Source organism: Salmo trutta, chromosome 20 (genome assembly GCF_901001165.1).
Source record: "Salmo trutta chromosome 20, fSalTru1.1, whole genome shotgun sequence".
Lineage (NCBI taxonomy): Eukaryota > Metazoa > Chordata > Actinopteri > Salmoniformes > Salmonidae > Salmo > Salmo trutta.
Window position 1 is genome coordinate 11,741,584 of NC_042976.1, and position 16,455 is coordinate 11,758,038.

At 45.1% G+C, this 16,455-nt stretch overlaps 1 protein-coding gene across 2 annotated transcripts in view; it reads left to right on the top strand.

The window, feature by feature from the left end:
* The window catches only part of LOC115155550 (transmembrane protein 163), a 98,979-nt gene that overhangs the window by 60,393 nt on the left and 22,131 nt on the right, over window positions 1-16,455 (top strand). For both annotated transcript variants that reach the window (XM_029702252.1, XM_029702251.1), the window contains exon 3: window positions 16,227-16,270. In XM_029702252.1, the coding sequence (XP_029558112.1) occupies window positions 16,227-16,270 (44 nt within the window). The remainder of the gene's footprint in view (window positions 1-16,226; window positions 16,271-16,455) is intronic.

Genomic DNA, 16,455 nt, shown 5'->3' on the forward strand with positions numbered 1-16,455 from the left:
CAAACCCTCTGGAGAAAGAGCCGTAGAGTGATGCTGCAAACCCTGTAGCTACAGAGCTGTAGAGTGATGCTGCAAACCCTGTAGGTACAGAGCCGTCGAGTGATGCTGCAAACCCTCTGGAGAAAGAGCCGTAGAGTGATGCTGCAAACCCTCTGGAGGAAGAGCCGTAGAGTGATGCTGCAAACCCTGTAGCTACAGAGCCGTAGAGTGATGCTGCAAACCCTGTAGGTACAGAGCCGTAGAGTGATGCTGCAAACCCTCTGGAGAAAGAGCCGTAGAGGGATGCTGCAAACCCTGTAGATACAGAGCCGTATAGTGATGCTGCAAACCCTCTGGAGAAAGAGCCGTAGAGTAATGCTGCAAACCCTGTAGCTACAGAGCCGTAGAGTGATGCTGCAAACCCTGTAGGTACAGAGCCGTAGAGTGATGCTGCAAACCCTCTGGAGAAAGAGCCGTAGAGTGATGCTGCAAACCCTCTGGAGGAAGAGCTGTAGAGTGATGCTGCAAACCCTGTAGATACAGAGCCGTAGAGTGATGCTGCAAACCCTGTAGATACAGAGCTGTAGAGTGATGCTGCAAACCCTCTGGAGAAAGAGCCGTAGAGTGATGCTGCAAACCCTGTAGATAAAGAGCCGTAGAGTGATGCTGCAAACCCTCTGGAGAAAGAGCCGTAGAGTGATGCTGCAAACCCTGTAGATACAGAGCCGTAGAGTGATGCTGCAAACCCTGTAGATACAGAGCCGTAGAGTGATGCTGCAAACTCTGTAGATACAGAGCCGTAGAGTGATGCTGCAAAACCTGTAGATACAGAGCCGTAGAGTGATGCTGCAAACTCTGTAGATACAGAGCCGTAGAGTGATGCTGCAAAACCTGTAGATACAGAGCCGTAGAGTGATGCTGCAAACTCTGTAGATACAGAGCCGTAGAGTGATGCTGCAAAACCTGTAGATACAGAGCCGTAGAGTGATGCAGCAAACACTGTAGATATAGAGCTGTAGAGGGATGCTGCAAACGCTGTAGATATAGAGCTGTAGAGGGATGCTGCAAACACTGTAGATATAGAGCATGTAGAGTGATGCTGCAAACGCTGTAGATACAGAGCCGTAGAGTGATGCTGCAAACGTTTCCTTCTCCATCAGACTGATTACCTGATGAAAAAAACAACCTATTGCCTTTTCATCCCTCACACTGGACAACAGATTCACCTGCTGAGCAGCACTGCTGCATTTCAAGATGAGCTGAGAGTGAAATTGGTGTTGTGTGTGTGTGTGTGTGTGTGTGTGTGTATTCCTGTGTGTTTATGTGGCTGTAAAGAGAGGGTTAGGATGGAGCAGGTGTAGTACGGAGGACCACTGCTGGTCGGTCTGTGTGTAATCTGAGCTCAGCTGAATAATGTTATTCATGAAAGAAAAGGAGGTGACTCCACAGCCAGTCCCAGTTAGTTAGCCTGGTCTCAAGAGGCACCGTGGAACCATGGAACCTACATGGAGCTGGGAGGAGACGGCACTAGGCTGCTGTTAGTGACCTCGATCCATCAGCCCAGATTAGACATGCCAAGGTAGCGCTGGTTACAAAGCGTACCTTTTCACACATCAAGGCAGGCACCAGGCAGCTGTCAGACTCAGCTCTGCACTCAATGGCTTCAACATAGGAACCAAACAGATATATCCAGGGCTCTACTCTGACATCCCCGCATGCGCCTAAATTGAAAAATGTAGGCGCATAGAAGAGATGTTTAGGAACACAATGAAAACAATTTTTTATATTAAAGCTAGAATCCTGAATCTTTCCAGAAACACTGGTGCTCCTAAATAAAAAATTCCAGGTCGTACAGCAAAATATTTAGGTGCATATGCAAGTAAAATGGTCGCGCTGTAGAGCCCTGATATCCTGTTCTCATCCTGTCTAAAAGCTTCTTTCTTTTGTATATCCAGACTGTTTAATTACCCTACAGTAATCCAGGATAATGAATCATAAACTGCTTGATATCAGGCTGCGGCAGTGTAAATTCTTGCCACTGGCAAATAAGCAGTCCTCAAAGATTTGAAAGCTAATAATAAGTTTGTTTAGTAAATGGTTGTAATGTTGTTTGGCCTTTAATGTGTTGGTGGCTAAGCTGAAATAGCTGCAAGGGAAAGGTGAATGTGTTTGTGTATTTACTACAGACTACAGTCTGTGTGTTTCTTTGTGTGTGTTTCTTTGTGTGTGTGTACGTGTGCTTGTGGGCGTGTGTGCTGGTGTGTATGTGTGTGGTATTAAGTCATTCCACGTGGGGGATTAACATAGTAACAGCAGAGCAACATCACACGCTGTAAGCCTCAACAAAACACTTTAATACACACAGGTCATACATCCTAAACTGTAACTGTACTATGTGTGCCTTTGTTTGAAGAAACCCCACTCTTATTCAGCCCTCTCCCCTTAAAGTTGAATTTATACCAGTGATTTTTCCATTAAACTATCCCACTGGGCACAGTGGTCAATTCAACTGCTTGGTTCAACGGAAACATTGTTGATTTAACCAGTGTGTGCCCAGGAGAACATGGCACACATAGTTGTAACCATTGGCAGTGGTGGTAACATTGTTAGATCTCTAACCCTCTATTGCCATTGTTTCCAAAGGTTCTTGCGGTCAAGGTCTGTCTTTCAGGGTTTTGATGGTAAAAACCAGACTGAGAAAATACACATCAATTATTTCTCTCCATCATATTTGTCCTGAATTGTCCTAATTAAGCTGTTCATCTGTTGGCTTCTCACTGCGCCCTCCCTCCCTCCCACGCACGGCTCAGTGTAAATGACATCAGTCAGATGCTGTAGATTGGACAGTTCTCCACCGGCAGATCTTTAATAGTGCAAAAATGCTTTTCAAATGGATATAACCGTAATTTGCCAGCTTACTGCATGGATTTGCAATAAGAGAAAACAAAGCAGACAAAACTAAATCTAATGCTGTGAGCTGTATGCGGTAGATGCAGTAGATTACAGTAGGCAGACGCAATCCCACAGGATTTAATTAGTACTGGAGTCAACAGCGAGTGAGTTTGTATTTATTGTAATGAGATGCTGTAAGCCTTTGCAGACAGTCAGTGAACAAAACAACATGGGGGACTTTGAAAGGTGATGCTGTTGCTATGCTGTGTTTTCCTGAGAGAATGTTCTGAGATGTCCTTCAGCACACGACATGATGTTACTCAGAGCTGTGAAGAAAATACTGTATATCATATGTACTGACACTGTAGTTTTACCTCATCATATAACATTTGTACCACATTCCATGTCCTTTTTGTTGTTGTGGGTCAGCGTTGATACCACCAAGGACTGTCTCCTGTAATGTACTGTATATTTGTACCCTGCTTTAGTCCTGGCACCTGCACCCCACTTTATTTGGCACAAACTCATCATAACAACAGAAGCCTCGGTGGCAGGCAGCCGAATCCCAGGTGGCACTTCCCTTACTAAAGGAATCGATCGTTTGCACTGAAATCGATGTGGGAGAGAGCCTGGGAGGTGCTGCAGGAAAAAGGGAGGCTGGTGGAGCCAGTGTGGACTGTGGAGTGAGAGAGAGGGGGAGGGGAAGGGAAGGGAGGGGAAAGGCAGAGGGAGGCAGGGCAGGGGAGGGGAGGCTGGGAGGAAATAGGGAGGTGGGGGGAAATAGGGAGGCAGGGGAAGGAGGGGGAAGCAGGGGGAGAGAGGGAGGTGGGTTCTTCCCCTGGTTCTGCAGGCTGTGGACTGGAGTGGTCCTCTTAGCCAGAGCAGAGCCACCTAGTGCTGTAGGGTCTGAATTATTAAACACAACATATTGCAGCTCAGCAGTGGGGGAAAGCCATGTCGGATGTGTCTACTTTTAAATTGGGCCGCTGTGAAGAGGAGTGGTCTCAGGCTCTGTGAAGGGGAGGACGAAGGTGGTGATTTGGGAGGAAGGGGAGCGGTCTGAGAGGTCTGTGAAGGGGAGGACGAAGGTGGTGATTTGGGAGGAAGGGGAGCGGTCTGAGCAGTCTGCAGTGGGAGCCTGTTAATTAAGGAGGAAAGAACCGGAAGCCAAGTGCTTTGTTTTAACAAGCTACTGCTGCACCAGGGATTTAGTTATCTTTATCAACATGAGACAATTAGCTAACAGACCAAGATAAAGGACAATATCACGTAAAATCAAATAAAATTGTATTTATCACATACACAGTTCACTGCAGGTATAAAAGTTACACTGAAATGCTTTTACGCTAGCTCCCTCAACACTGCATTACAATAATAAATTATTCTGAACAAATAAATTAAAAAATAACACTAAGCCATAGCTCTTAATGACCCTTTTCTCAACCTCACTCTTATGTAGTACATGCAGACGTGCACCAGTACACACACACACATACGCACCTCAGGGATCTGAATATTCATCATTTGGAGTTGCCTGCCAGTGATTTCTAGAGCATTCCCATTTCCATGAAAGCTTGAAAGTCTTCCTCTGAGCTAGATTCTAGTTTTTTTCTCCTCATTATTTCAATGGAATCTGTGTTTTCCTGGAATCACAATGGCACTCACTTTGGTGATATGTGTTACATTCTGGGTTTCATTACTCTAATATCATCTTCTCTAAACCACCAAGAGTTAACCAATAACAACCTAGGGACCATTTAAACTACTATAGATTCAAATGGTATAGGATGTTCTCACTGAGATACAGTGTAATAGGACTATACTATAGGAATCAACCTCAGCGCATCAACATTAGCCTGACTAATGGAACAACCAGGCTAGCTAACAGTCTCTCCATGGCAAAGTGGATGAGTTCATGGAAGCAGTGTTTCGTATTCTCCCACGTAATATCACTGGCAGTGAGGCTTTTGCCAAGCAGATTATTTCATTTCACATATTCATTGATAGCCATTGAAATCACAAAACCAATTACTGCTGCATTCTCAAGATCAATTTCTTTCTTTCTTTCTTTCTTTCTTTCTTTCTTTCTTTCTGTTCTCATTACATTCAGAGGGGGGTTTATGCATTGTTCTCTGACAGCACTGCATCTACACTGAACAAAAATATAAACGCAACAATTTTCAAAGATTTTACTGAGTTTCCGTTCATATAAGGAAATCAGCCAATTTAAATAAGTTCATAAGGCCCTAATCTATGGATTTCACATGACTGAGAATACATACCTTTTAAAAAAATGGGGCTCACAATGGGGCTCACAATGGGCCTCAGGATCTCATCACGGTATCTCTGTGCATTCAAATTGACATCGATAAAATGCAATTGTGTTCTTTGTCCGTAGCTTATGCCTGCCCATACCATAACCACACCACCACCATGGGGCACTCTGTTCACAACGTTGACATCAGCAAACCGCTCGCCCACATGACGGTTGTGAGGCCGATTAGACGTACTGCCAAATTCTTTAAAACAACGTTGGAGAAGGCTTATGGTAGAGAAATTAATATTCAATTCTCTGGCAACAGCTCTGGTGGACATTCACCATGCCAAATGCACACTCCCTCAAAACTTGAGACATCTGTAGCATTGTGTTGTGTGACAAAACTGCACATTTTAGAGTGGCCTTATATTGTCCCCAGCATAAGGTGCACTACACCTGTGTAATGATCATGCTGTTTAATCAGCTTCTTGATATGCCACAACTATGAGGTGGATGGATTATCTTGGCAAAGGAGAAATGTTCACTAACATTAGAGAGAAGTAAGCTTTTTGTGCATATGGACAACTTCTGGTATCGTTTATTTCAGCTCATGAAACATGGGACCAACACTTTACATGTTGAGTTTATATTTTTGTTCAGTGTAAGATTAGAGATGCTATATGGATGCAGATTGCAGATGACCCTCCCCAATTCAGTTGGACTCTCCCAGGATCATTGACTGGCATTACAGGAGGGCTTGGTGGATCACTCGCCCCGCCCCTCACCTCTACTCCCCTCCTTATCGGGGTAGCAGGTAGCCTAGTGGTTAGAGTGTTGGACTAGTTACCGGAAGGTTGCAAGATCGAATCCCCGAGCTGACAAGGTAAACATCTGTTGTTCTGCCCCTGAACAAGGCAGTTAACCCGCTGTTCCTAGGATGTCATTGAAAGTAAGCATTTGTTCTTAACTGACGTGCCTAGTAAAATAGAAAAAGCCAATAAAATTTGCCGTCACTCTGCCCTGCAACTCAATTTCACACCCAGGAATCTGGGTCTCTCCACGGGAAAGATGGGATGTAATAAAATGTTGTTTTTTTCCCACAAATTATTCCTGTGACTATTTGTCATAGCAGGGGGTATTATGGGTTTTAAATTAAAAGGAGGGAGAGTTGGGGTTTAAAGGGGCGAGATGTGATGCTTGTCCCCTTGCTTTCTGTGACATGTCTGACAGAAATATATTTTGTTCTCATGGAATTAGTATTGATCCCCTCTTAGGGATTTACCCTAGGGTTCATTAAAAGCGCCTAGGACTGGGTACCAACCAGACCACCACAGTCCCTGTGCCCAAGGAAGCGAAGGTAACCTGCCTAAATGATTACCGCTCCGTAGCACTCATGTCGGTAGCCATGAAGTGCTTTGAAAGGTTGGTCATGGCTCATATCAACACCATCATCCCGGAAACCCTAGACCCACTTCAATTCACATACCGCCCCAACCTCCTGAACAAAAGGAACACCTATGTGAGAATAATGTTCATTGACTACAGCTCAGCATTCAACACCAAAGTATCCACAAAGCTGATCCTCAACATTGGGGCCCCTCAGAGGTGCATACTTAGTCCCTTCTTGTACTCCCTGTTCACCCACGACTTCATGGCCAAACACGACTCCAACACAATCATTACATTTGCTGACGACACAACAGTGGTAGGCCTGATCACCGACAACGATGAGCCAGCCTATAGGGAGGAGGTCAGAAAGCTCTCCCTCAATGTGAGCAAGAAAAAGGAGCTGATCGTGGACTACAGGAAAAAGAGGGCACGACAACACCTTTTCCCCCTCAGGAGACTGAAAAGATTTGGCATGGGTTCCCAGATCCTCAAAAAGTTCTACAGCTGCACCATCGAGAGCATCCTGACTGGTTGCATCACCGCCTGGTATGGCAACTGCTCGGCATCTGCCCATAAGGCGCTACAGAGGGAACTGCATACGGCCCAGTACATCACTTGGCCAAGCTTCCTGCCATCAACCTATATACTAGGCAGTGTCAGAGGAAGGCCCAAAAAATTGTCAAAGAATCCAGTCACCCAAGTCATAGACTGTTCTCTTTGCTACCGCACGGCAAGCTGTACCGGAGCGCCAAGTCTGGGACCAAAATGCCAAGCCATAAGACTGCTGAACAATTAATGAAATGGCCACCCAGACTATTTACATTGACACCCCCCCATTTGTTTTTTCACTGCCGCTACATGCTGTCTATTATCTATGCATAGTCACTTTACCCATAACTACATCTACAAATGACCTCAACTAACCTGTACCCCGCACATTGACTCGGCACTGGAACCCCTTTATATAGCCTTGTTATTGTTATTTTATTGTGTTACTTTTTATAATATTTTACTTTAGTAAATTTAGTAAATATTTTCTTAACTCTTTAACTCTTTAAAGGCTTGTAAGTAAGCATTTCACGCTAAGGTCTACACCTGTTTCATTTGGCGCATGTGACAAATAAAATTTGATTTGATTCACACTAGGATGCAGAGTTCTTCCTTTAGGAGGAGAATGGTTATCTTTCACCAAGAAAGAAAAAGAGGGTAGCTGCACACTCTATCGCTCAGATAAAATAGAGTACATTAGACTTGCTTCATCAGGACATCTTTCCACCAAGCCACTTCCTCTCAGTTCAACAGCTCACTGCGGTTGCCACATTTTGAGACATTGCTGTGGAGTAAAGTTTGTCAGCCCTCAGGAGCATCCTAGCGGCCACAAGCTGCGCATCAGGTTCTGTGGATCTGAATGTACAACGTGCGTGTAGTCTGCAGCGCAATAAGCACGTTTTGGAAATGATAGGAAAGTGACAGGCATACCGTAATTCCACGGTTCACATGTGTGTTCATTTGCACACAAACAAATCACACAATGATGGAAAGACCTGTGAGTTGTCCTTGTTAATTCAGGCAGAGAAGAGCTCCAACTTCTTAATCATAGCTTCAATTTTGTTGAACATTGAATATAGTTGTAATCTGTCCCTGTAATTGTAGATTCGGATAATTCAGGCGAGAAAAATAACATCACCCAGATAGGCCAGTCGTGTGAGAAACTTGTCATAATGCAAGCAGTCAGACAAGTGAAAATTATGGTCAGTAAAGAAAACTTTAAGCTCGTCTCCCAATTAAAAAAATGTGTCAATACTTTGCCCCTTGATAACCAGCGCACTTCTGTATGTTGTAAAAGTGTTACATGGTCGCTGCCCATATCATTGCATGGTGCAGAAAATACCCACAAGTTCAGGGGCCTTGCATTAACAAAGTTAACCATTTTCACTGTAGTGTGCAAAACGCCTTTCAAGCTGTCAGGCATTCCCTTGGCAGCAAGAGCCTCTCGGTGGATGCTGCAGTGTACCCAAGTGGCGTTGGGAGCAACTGCTTGCACGCACGTTACCACTCCACTATGTCTCCTTGTCATGGCTTTTACGCCATCAGTACAGATACGGACCGTTAGTGGAATTCCCGCGAGAGAGTAACGGTTAATGTGATTGGATGTTAATTATCTGACTAGGCTACCTGTATTTGACATTGTGTTGTTATTTCGCTTAACACTAGATTGTTCAATTTTATTTTTGGAACGAGGCTACTCAGGCGAGAAAAAAACCTTACCCAAGTGTATAGCCCCGTTGGAAAATATAAATAGACTGTTTGAAAATGTGAAAAAAAATGTGAATCACGTTTTTATTTGGCGTACCCCCGGCCGGCATTGCTCGCACCCGTACCCCAGTTTGGGAATACCTGCGCTAGGGGAACGGGCCTGCCTGCTCTGCTCAGAGAAGAGGAGGAGGAGAAGACAGGTGGAGAACAGAGAGGAGGAAAAACGCAAGGAAATCAAGGTAGTGGCAGCTGCACAAATAACTCATCCAATGGGCTTTGACTTCTCAAACATGTCCGAAAGCTTACACAATATGATGCCCCGTCACCTTATTAATTCAGCCTCTTACTTAGATGAACCACTAAATTAAACTTAGGAGATGCATTAAAGCAGAATTCTGTGTTTTCACGCAGGACAAAAAGCTAAAACACATAAGAACTATCTTGCTACGTTTTGTAAACAGATGTAAAATCCTTCTTTATTGTAATCTCTGCGCGGTATCAGACTAATTTCATGCTTCAGCTGGACTTCTCACTTCTCAGTTGCCATCACTAACATTGAGTGGCTTCTGCCAACATACAGACTCAAATCTCTAGCCACTTTAATAATCAATAATTGGATGTAATAAATGTATCACTAGCCACTTTAAACAATGCCACTTTATATAATGTTTACATTCCCTACATTACTCATCTCACATGTATATACTGTACGCTATACCATCTACTGCATCTTGCCTATACCGCACGGCCATCGCTCATCCATATATTTATATGTACATATTCTTATTCATCCCTTTACACTTGCGTGTATAAGGTAGTTGATGTGAAATTGTTAGATTACTAGTTAGATATTACTGCGCTGTCGGAACTAGAAGCTCAAGCATTTCGCTACACTCGCATTAACATCTGCTAACCATATATATGTGACCAATAACATTTTATTTGATTTGAGCTGCTTTTCTCTGTTACTTTTTCTTGTAGCCAGCCTACTTTTCTCCAGTAAAATGCCAGATTAACTTTAAGCAAAACGTTAGGAAATGTAGCCGGTTACATTCTTTCTATGATAAACATTGATAACAAACATGCATCATTTTTGCAGAAAATACTTGCTCTTTCATTGTAAGCTCATTTACTTGTGTGGCTACCAGCCAAATAACGATGCATATCTGTTGTCATCTGATGAAAATGAAGGTATTTTCTGCTAAATGTGTTGCCCTAATGTATTTTCTGTGAAGAAAAATTATAGTTGCATGTCCCTGATCACACTATTGAAGCAAAAAACACTGTTTACTTTCAATATAAAACACGACCCCTGTCAATACACAGCTGGACTCACCTGCTCACGCTTTCACCCGTTGTGTCATTTACAAACAAACACTTGACTGGCTCAACTGTTCTGGGGAACTACGGTAAGCTTCATCATGTAAAATAATGTGACAGGTTAAATGAAGAACACAATCTGCTTTATCTCCTAACATTGCACAAGTTGACTGCAGGTATATACTTAAAAAGTAGCTACAAATATTAAAATGTATTAAAAAAACTTAAAAGAAATAGATTCAACGGTATTGACGGTGTTGAAAAACCATCCAGTGGCTAAACGGTATACGGTATACCACCCAAGCCTAGTGTAGTGTTGCAGCTTGTGTCCCTGGGCTCAGATTAGCCACTCCTGCTAACTGAACGACCCAGCCTTGGCTTGGCTTCCACCCAGTCACAGTCCTTACATAACATGCTGATAATTAGGACTTTACGACTGTAGATAAAACCCTGACAGGTTCCTTAGAATTTACATTTTCTCTATCTCAGATCTTCTAGGGTCTTTGCAGGTGTTTAGGGCCAAGTCCCTAATCCCTGTCTTAGTGAAGGTAGTCATTACAGTACTAAAATGAGACTTGATTTAATATATCTAAAAATGCAAACTGATTCTTGAGTGTGGTGTGACTGAGTGAGTGAGTGTGTAAGTGAGTGAGTGTGTGTGTGAGTGAGTGAGTGAGTGAGTGAGTGAGTGAGTGAGTGAGTCAGTGTGTTTGCAGTATATCACCAGATTGATATGTACACATTATGTCACATTACTATACAGTACCAGTCAAAAGTTTGGACACATCTACTCATTCAAGGGTTTTTCTTTATTTGTACTATTTTCTACATTGTAGAATAATAGTGAAGATATCAAACTATGAAATAACTCATATGGAATCATGTAGTAAACAAAAAAGTGTTAAACAAATCAAAATATATTTGAGATATAAGATTCTTCAAAGTAGCCACCCTTTGCCTAAATGAAAGCTTTGCACACTCTTGGCATTCTCTCAACCAGCTTCATGAGGTAGTCACCTGGAGTGCATTTCAATTAGCAGGTGTGCCTTGTTAAAAGGTAATTTGCGGAATTTCTTTCCTCCTTAATGCGTTTGAGCGAATCAGTTGTGACAAGGTGGGAGTGGTATACAGAAGATAGCCCTATTTGGTAAAATAACTCCATATTATGGCAAGAACAGCTCAAATAAGCAAAGACAAACGACAGTCCATCATTACTTTAAGACATGAAGGTCAATCAATCTGGAAAATTTCAAGAACTTTGAAAGTTTCTACAAGTGCAGTCGCAAAGACCATCAAGCGCTATGATGAAACTGGCTCTCATGAGGACCGACACAGGAAAGGAAGACCCAGAGTTACCTCTGCTGCAGAGGATACGTTCATTACAGTTACTAGCCTCAGAAATTGCAGGCCAAATAAATGCTTCACAGAGTTCAAGTACAGACACACCTCAACATCAACTGTTCAGAGGAGACTGCGTAAATCAGGCCTTCACTGTCGAATTGCTACAAAATAGCCACTACTAAAGGACACCAATAAGAAGAAGAGACTTGTTTGGGCCAAGAAACACGAGCAATAGACATTAGGAAATCTGTCCTTTGGTCTGATGAGTCCAAATGTGTGATGTTTGGTTCTAACTGCCATGTCTGTGTGAGACGCAGAGTAGGTGAACGAATGATCTCTGCATGTGTAGTTCCCACCGTGAAGCATGGAGGAGGAGGTGTGATGGTGTGGGCGTACTTTGTTGGTGACACTGTCTGTCATTTATTTAGAATTCAAGGCACACTTAACCAGCATGGCTACCACAGTATTCTGCTGTGATACGCCATCCCATCTGGTTTGCACTTAGTGGGACTATTATTTGTTTTTCAACAGGACAATGACCCAACACACCTCCAGGCTGTGTAAGGGCTATTTGACCAAGAATGAGAGTAATGGAGTGTTGCATCAGATGACCTGGCCTCCACAATCACCCGACCTCAACCCAATTGAGATGGTTTGTGTTGAGTTGGAAAAGCCAACCAACAAGTGCTCAGGAAAAGCCACCAACAAGTACTCAGCATATGTGGGAACTCCTTCAAGACTGATGGAAAAGCATTCCAGGTGAAGCTGGTTGAGAGAATCCCAAGAGTGTGCAAAGCTGTTGTCAAGAAAAACTGTGGCTACTTTGAAGAATCTAAAATCTAAAATATATTGGATGTTTTTAACACTTTTTTGGCTACTACATGATTCCATATGTGTTATTTCATAGTTTTGATGTTTTCACTATTATTTTACAATGTAGAAAATAGTAAAAATAAAGAAAAACCCTTGAATGAGTCCAAACTTTTGACTGTGTACAAATGTGTATCTGACATGTTGAGAAATGAGATGTGTTTAGTTACCGCTGAGAGTGACACTGCTATTTGTCTCACTTTGGGAAATACCCAGTCTCACTTCTCTGATCAGTGTTGGACATAGAGAGAAAGCGAGAGAGGGAGAGAGGAGAAGACGAGAAAAGGCTGTCTGAGTTAGAGGGGACGGGCGAAGATGAGGAGGGAAAAGTTACACAATTTAACTTTGATACTGCGGAGACAGAGGAGACACCTCTCTGTTGACTCAATTTTCTACAGAATACAACAGAATACATTTGATTCAAAACTCTCCTGTATGTTTTCCACAGAAGATGATGTATACATTGTGTGTAAGAATGAATCAGATGTGACTATGTCGATAGTGCAGTCATCAAGCCAACAATGGAAGCGGCCTCTATCAACTATAACAACAACCTCATCTGTATCTTTCTATATCTATGTCCTCTTCCCCAGCTACAGGGCTGCTTGTCTGCCAGGCCTGGTTGACTCCCTGATAAATCTGTATTATCAGCTGAGTACTGTGGTATCTCTCTTTGCTTTTACACTGAACTGTTTTTTTCTGAGATGCCGAGTGCCTCTGAAAGCAAAGCTGAGTAAACCAATTACTAACAGTATATCAGCAACAGAGAATAGAGCGAGATTGATGTTTTCATGTCTTCTCAAGAGTCTTATTCATCCTATAAATACTGAGCGATGTTTCTTCGACTTTCTTCAACTAACCTCACCGAAGGCTACACTCATTAGAATGGCTCAATACCCTCACCCATCTGCCCCTCCCTCCCTCCCTCCCTCCCTCCCTCCCTCCCTCCCTCCCATCACCCACCAGCCCCCTCCCTCCCATCACCCACCAGCCCATCCCTCCCATCACCCACCAGCCCCTCCCTCCCTCCCATCACCCACCAGCCCCTCCCTCCCTCCCATCACCCACCAGCCCCTCCCTCCCTCCCATCACCCACCAGCCCATCCCTCCCTCCCATCACCCACCAGCCCCTCCCTTCCTCCCATCACCCACCAGCCCCTCCCTCCCTCCCATCACCCACCAGCCCCCTCCCTCCCATCACCCACCAGCCCCTCCCTCCCATCACCCACCAGCCTCTCCCTCTCATCACCCACCAGCCCCCTCCCTCTCATCACCCACCAGCCCCCTCCCTCTCATCACCCACCAGCCCCCTCCCTCTCATCACCCACCAGCCCCCTCCCTCCCATCACCCACCAGCCCCCTCCCTCCCATCACCCACCAGCCCCCTCCCTCCCTCCCATCACCCACCAGCCCCCTCCCTCCCATCACCCACCAGCCCCCTCCCTCCCTCCCATCACCCACCAGCCCCCTCCCTCCCTCCCATCACCCACCAGCCCCCTCCCTCCCATCACCCACCAGCCCCCTCCCTCCCTCCCATCACCCACCAGCCCCCTCCCTCCCTCCCATCACCCACCAGCCCCTCTTGCTGTATTCCTGATGTACCTCTTCATTACCTCGCATGGTTTCTCTGCATGGATTAATGATTCCTCTTTGAGCCCTAACAATGATACAGTTGCTATTGTTATAGGCTAGCTGCTGTGCTGGTTAGAAATTCTGCAGTCGGTGGTAAGGCTAATGAGTAGAATCCCTGTAGTGACCTGCTATACTATTAATCTTCTTCTGGGTTCTGTATCTGTTATGAGGAAGTGCCTTAAGTTGTGGCAGCATGCATCCCTGGTTCAGTGTCGCTGATGGTCTGTCTGTCTGCTAGTGTGGGTGCTGTGCTTGCAGACTATTGTCCTGGAGTACTTCCCAAATGGCACCCTATTCCCAATACAGGTTACTGAAGACGTGGATATTAATAAACCAACGCTGAGCTGTTAAGGCAGTTGGTGCCATCTGTGTTTCAGCAGAAAGAAACATCACTGTTTTGACCAGGGCACTGTATATGGAATAGGGTGCCATTTTGTGATGCAGACCTGGTCTGGGAGAGGAGAGTGTGGAGCCTAGGCAGGCCTTGACAGGCTATGTTGGCTGGCATCCTGGTGTCTCGATCCAGCCTCCCTCCAGACGGCCTGGGAACACACTAAGCCAGGGCTCCCTGTAGAGGACTGGATGTTGACAGTACAGCCAACAGATCCACTCATCCTGCTTCACCCTGTTATGCTCTCGCAGCTAACAGACTGTTGTATCTCTTATGTTTTATGTGCAAGCGACACTGATGTTTTCATGTCTTCTCAAGACTCTTGTACATCCTATAAATACTGAGCGATGTTTCTTCGACTTTCTTCAACTAACCTCACCGAAGGCTACACTCATTAGAATGGCTCAATACCCTCACCCATCTGCCCCTCCCTCCCTCCCTCCCTCCCTCCCTCCCTCCCTCCCTCCCTCCCTCCCTCCCTCCCTCCCTCCCTCCCTCCCATCACCCACCAGCCCATCCCTCCCATCACCCACCAGCCCATCCCTCCCATCACCCACCAGCCCCTCCCTCCCTCCCATCACCCACCAGCCCCTCCCTCCCTCCCATCACCCACCAGCCCATCCCTCCCTCCCATCACCCACCAGCCCCTCCCTCCCTCCCATCACCCACCAGCCCCTCCCTCCCTCCCATCACCCACCAGCCCCTCCCTCCCTCCCATCACCCACCAGCCCCTCCCTCCCTCCCATCACCCACCAGCCCATCCCTCCCTCCCATCACCCACCAGCCCCTCCCTCCCTCCCATCACCCATCTTCCCCTCCCTCCCTCCCATCACCCACCAGCCCATCCCTCCCTCCCATCACCCACCAGCCCCTCCCTCCCATCACCCATCTTCCCCTCCCTCCCTCCCATCACACTTACAGGCTCATCTGTCACTCTGTCCTCCGGGTGTCTGTTTGTATTGTTAGTATCGACCTGGCCTACGGTGATGACGGAGGGGATAAGAGGTTGTTGGTATTTGTAATGTGGTGCCAGTCTGCCAGAGTGTCGTACGTTCATGCATCATGGGTCTGTCTGTCACCATGGCACCCTTCACCACAGAACCTTTTTAAGCCTTCTAAGACCCAGACCATCATATCCTTCATGGCAGCCATCGAGTGGTTGATCAAAGAGACTGAGATAAAAACCCTGGTGAAGACAAACAAACTCTCTTCTAGCACAGTTCGCCCTCCGACTGCCCGTCTCCATGGTGATCTTCCTAGCGACAGGGAGTCCTGTGTGACTGTTGTCGACCTGAAAACGAACGCATCACAGAGGAAATTTTAAAGCCCTCAGCTTCACAAGCCAGAAGGAACAGAACACGATGTTGTGAACAGGAGAATATCGGGTCAGAATCAGATGAATAAAGCATGTTATTATAACCAATGAGACTCAGTCAAATGCTACCTATGCACAAGATGCTTCAATGGATAATTCTTCTATTTCATTCTCAACTCTAACAACTGAGCATTGAAAAGGAATCGAATGGAATGTGTTCAAAGACCTTTATTCTCAATGCATTTCAAACCTACCCTGTGTAGGATTATAGCTGTTCAAATCCATACCATTTTTGCTCAGAGATGAGTACAGCAAAGTGCTAGTCTCTGAATAGTTAATGCTCCTCTTAGGTGTGCTGATAATATGAATTATGTACAAACAGAATAGGTTATCAGTGTTTCGATCTTTCTCCCAACCAGGGAAAGAACTCTTACATAATAAAAAGTGTGCTCGTGTTTGCGTGTGGGAGAGCAATATTTACATGGATGTTACTGTAATCATTCCTTTCTGCTGTTAGAATCCTATGCCTTTTTATTCCCCAGACAATCATTTATTTTCTCTCCCTCTCTCTCTTCTCTCTCTAGCTGTTTCATTCATGAGACACAGCGCATCAGCCTTCGGATTTGCCGTGAGTTCCATTTATACATATTAATTAGTCATAAAGTCATGGTGTTAATTTATTAACGCTGGTTGGGTTTGGACGCGATGCTGCCATCGTCTCCTTGGTAACAGCCAGGGAAGCATGAGAACACATCAGAACACTGTGATAACAGAGCAGTCCCCACAGACCATAGAAATAGAATCCCTTCTGTT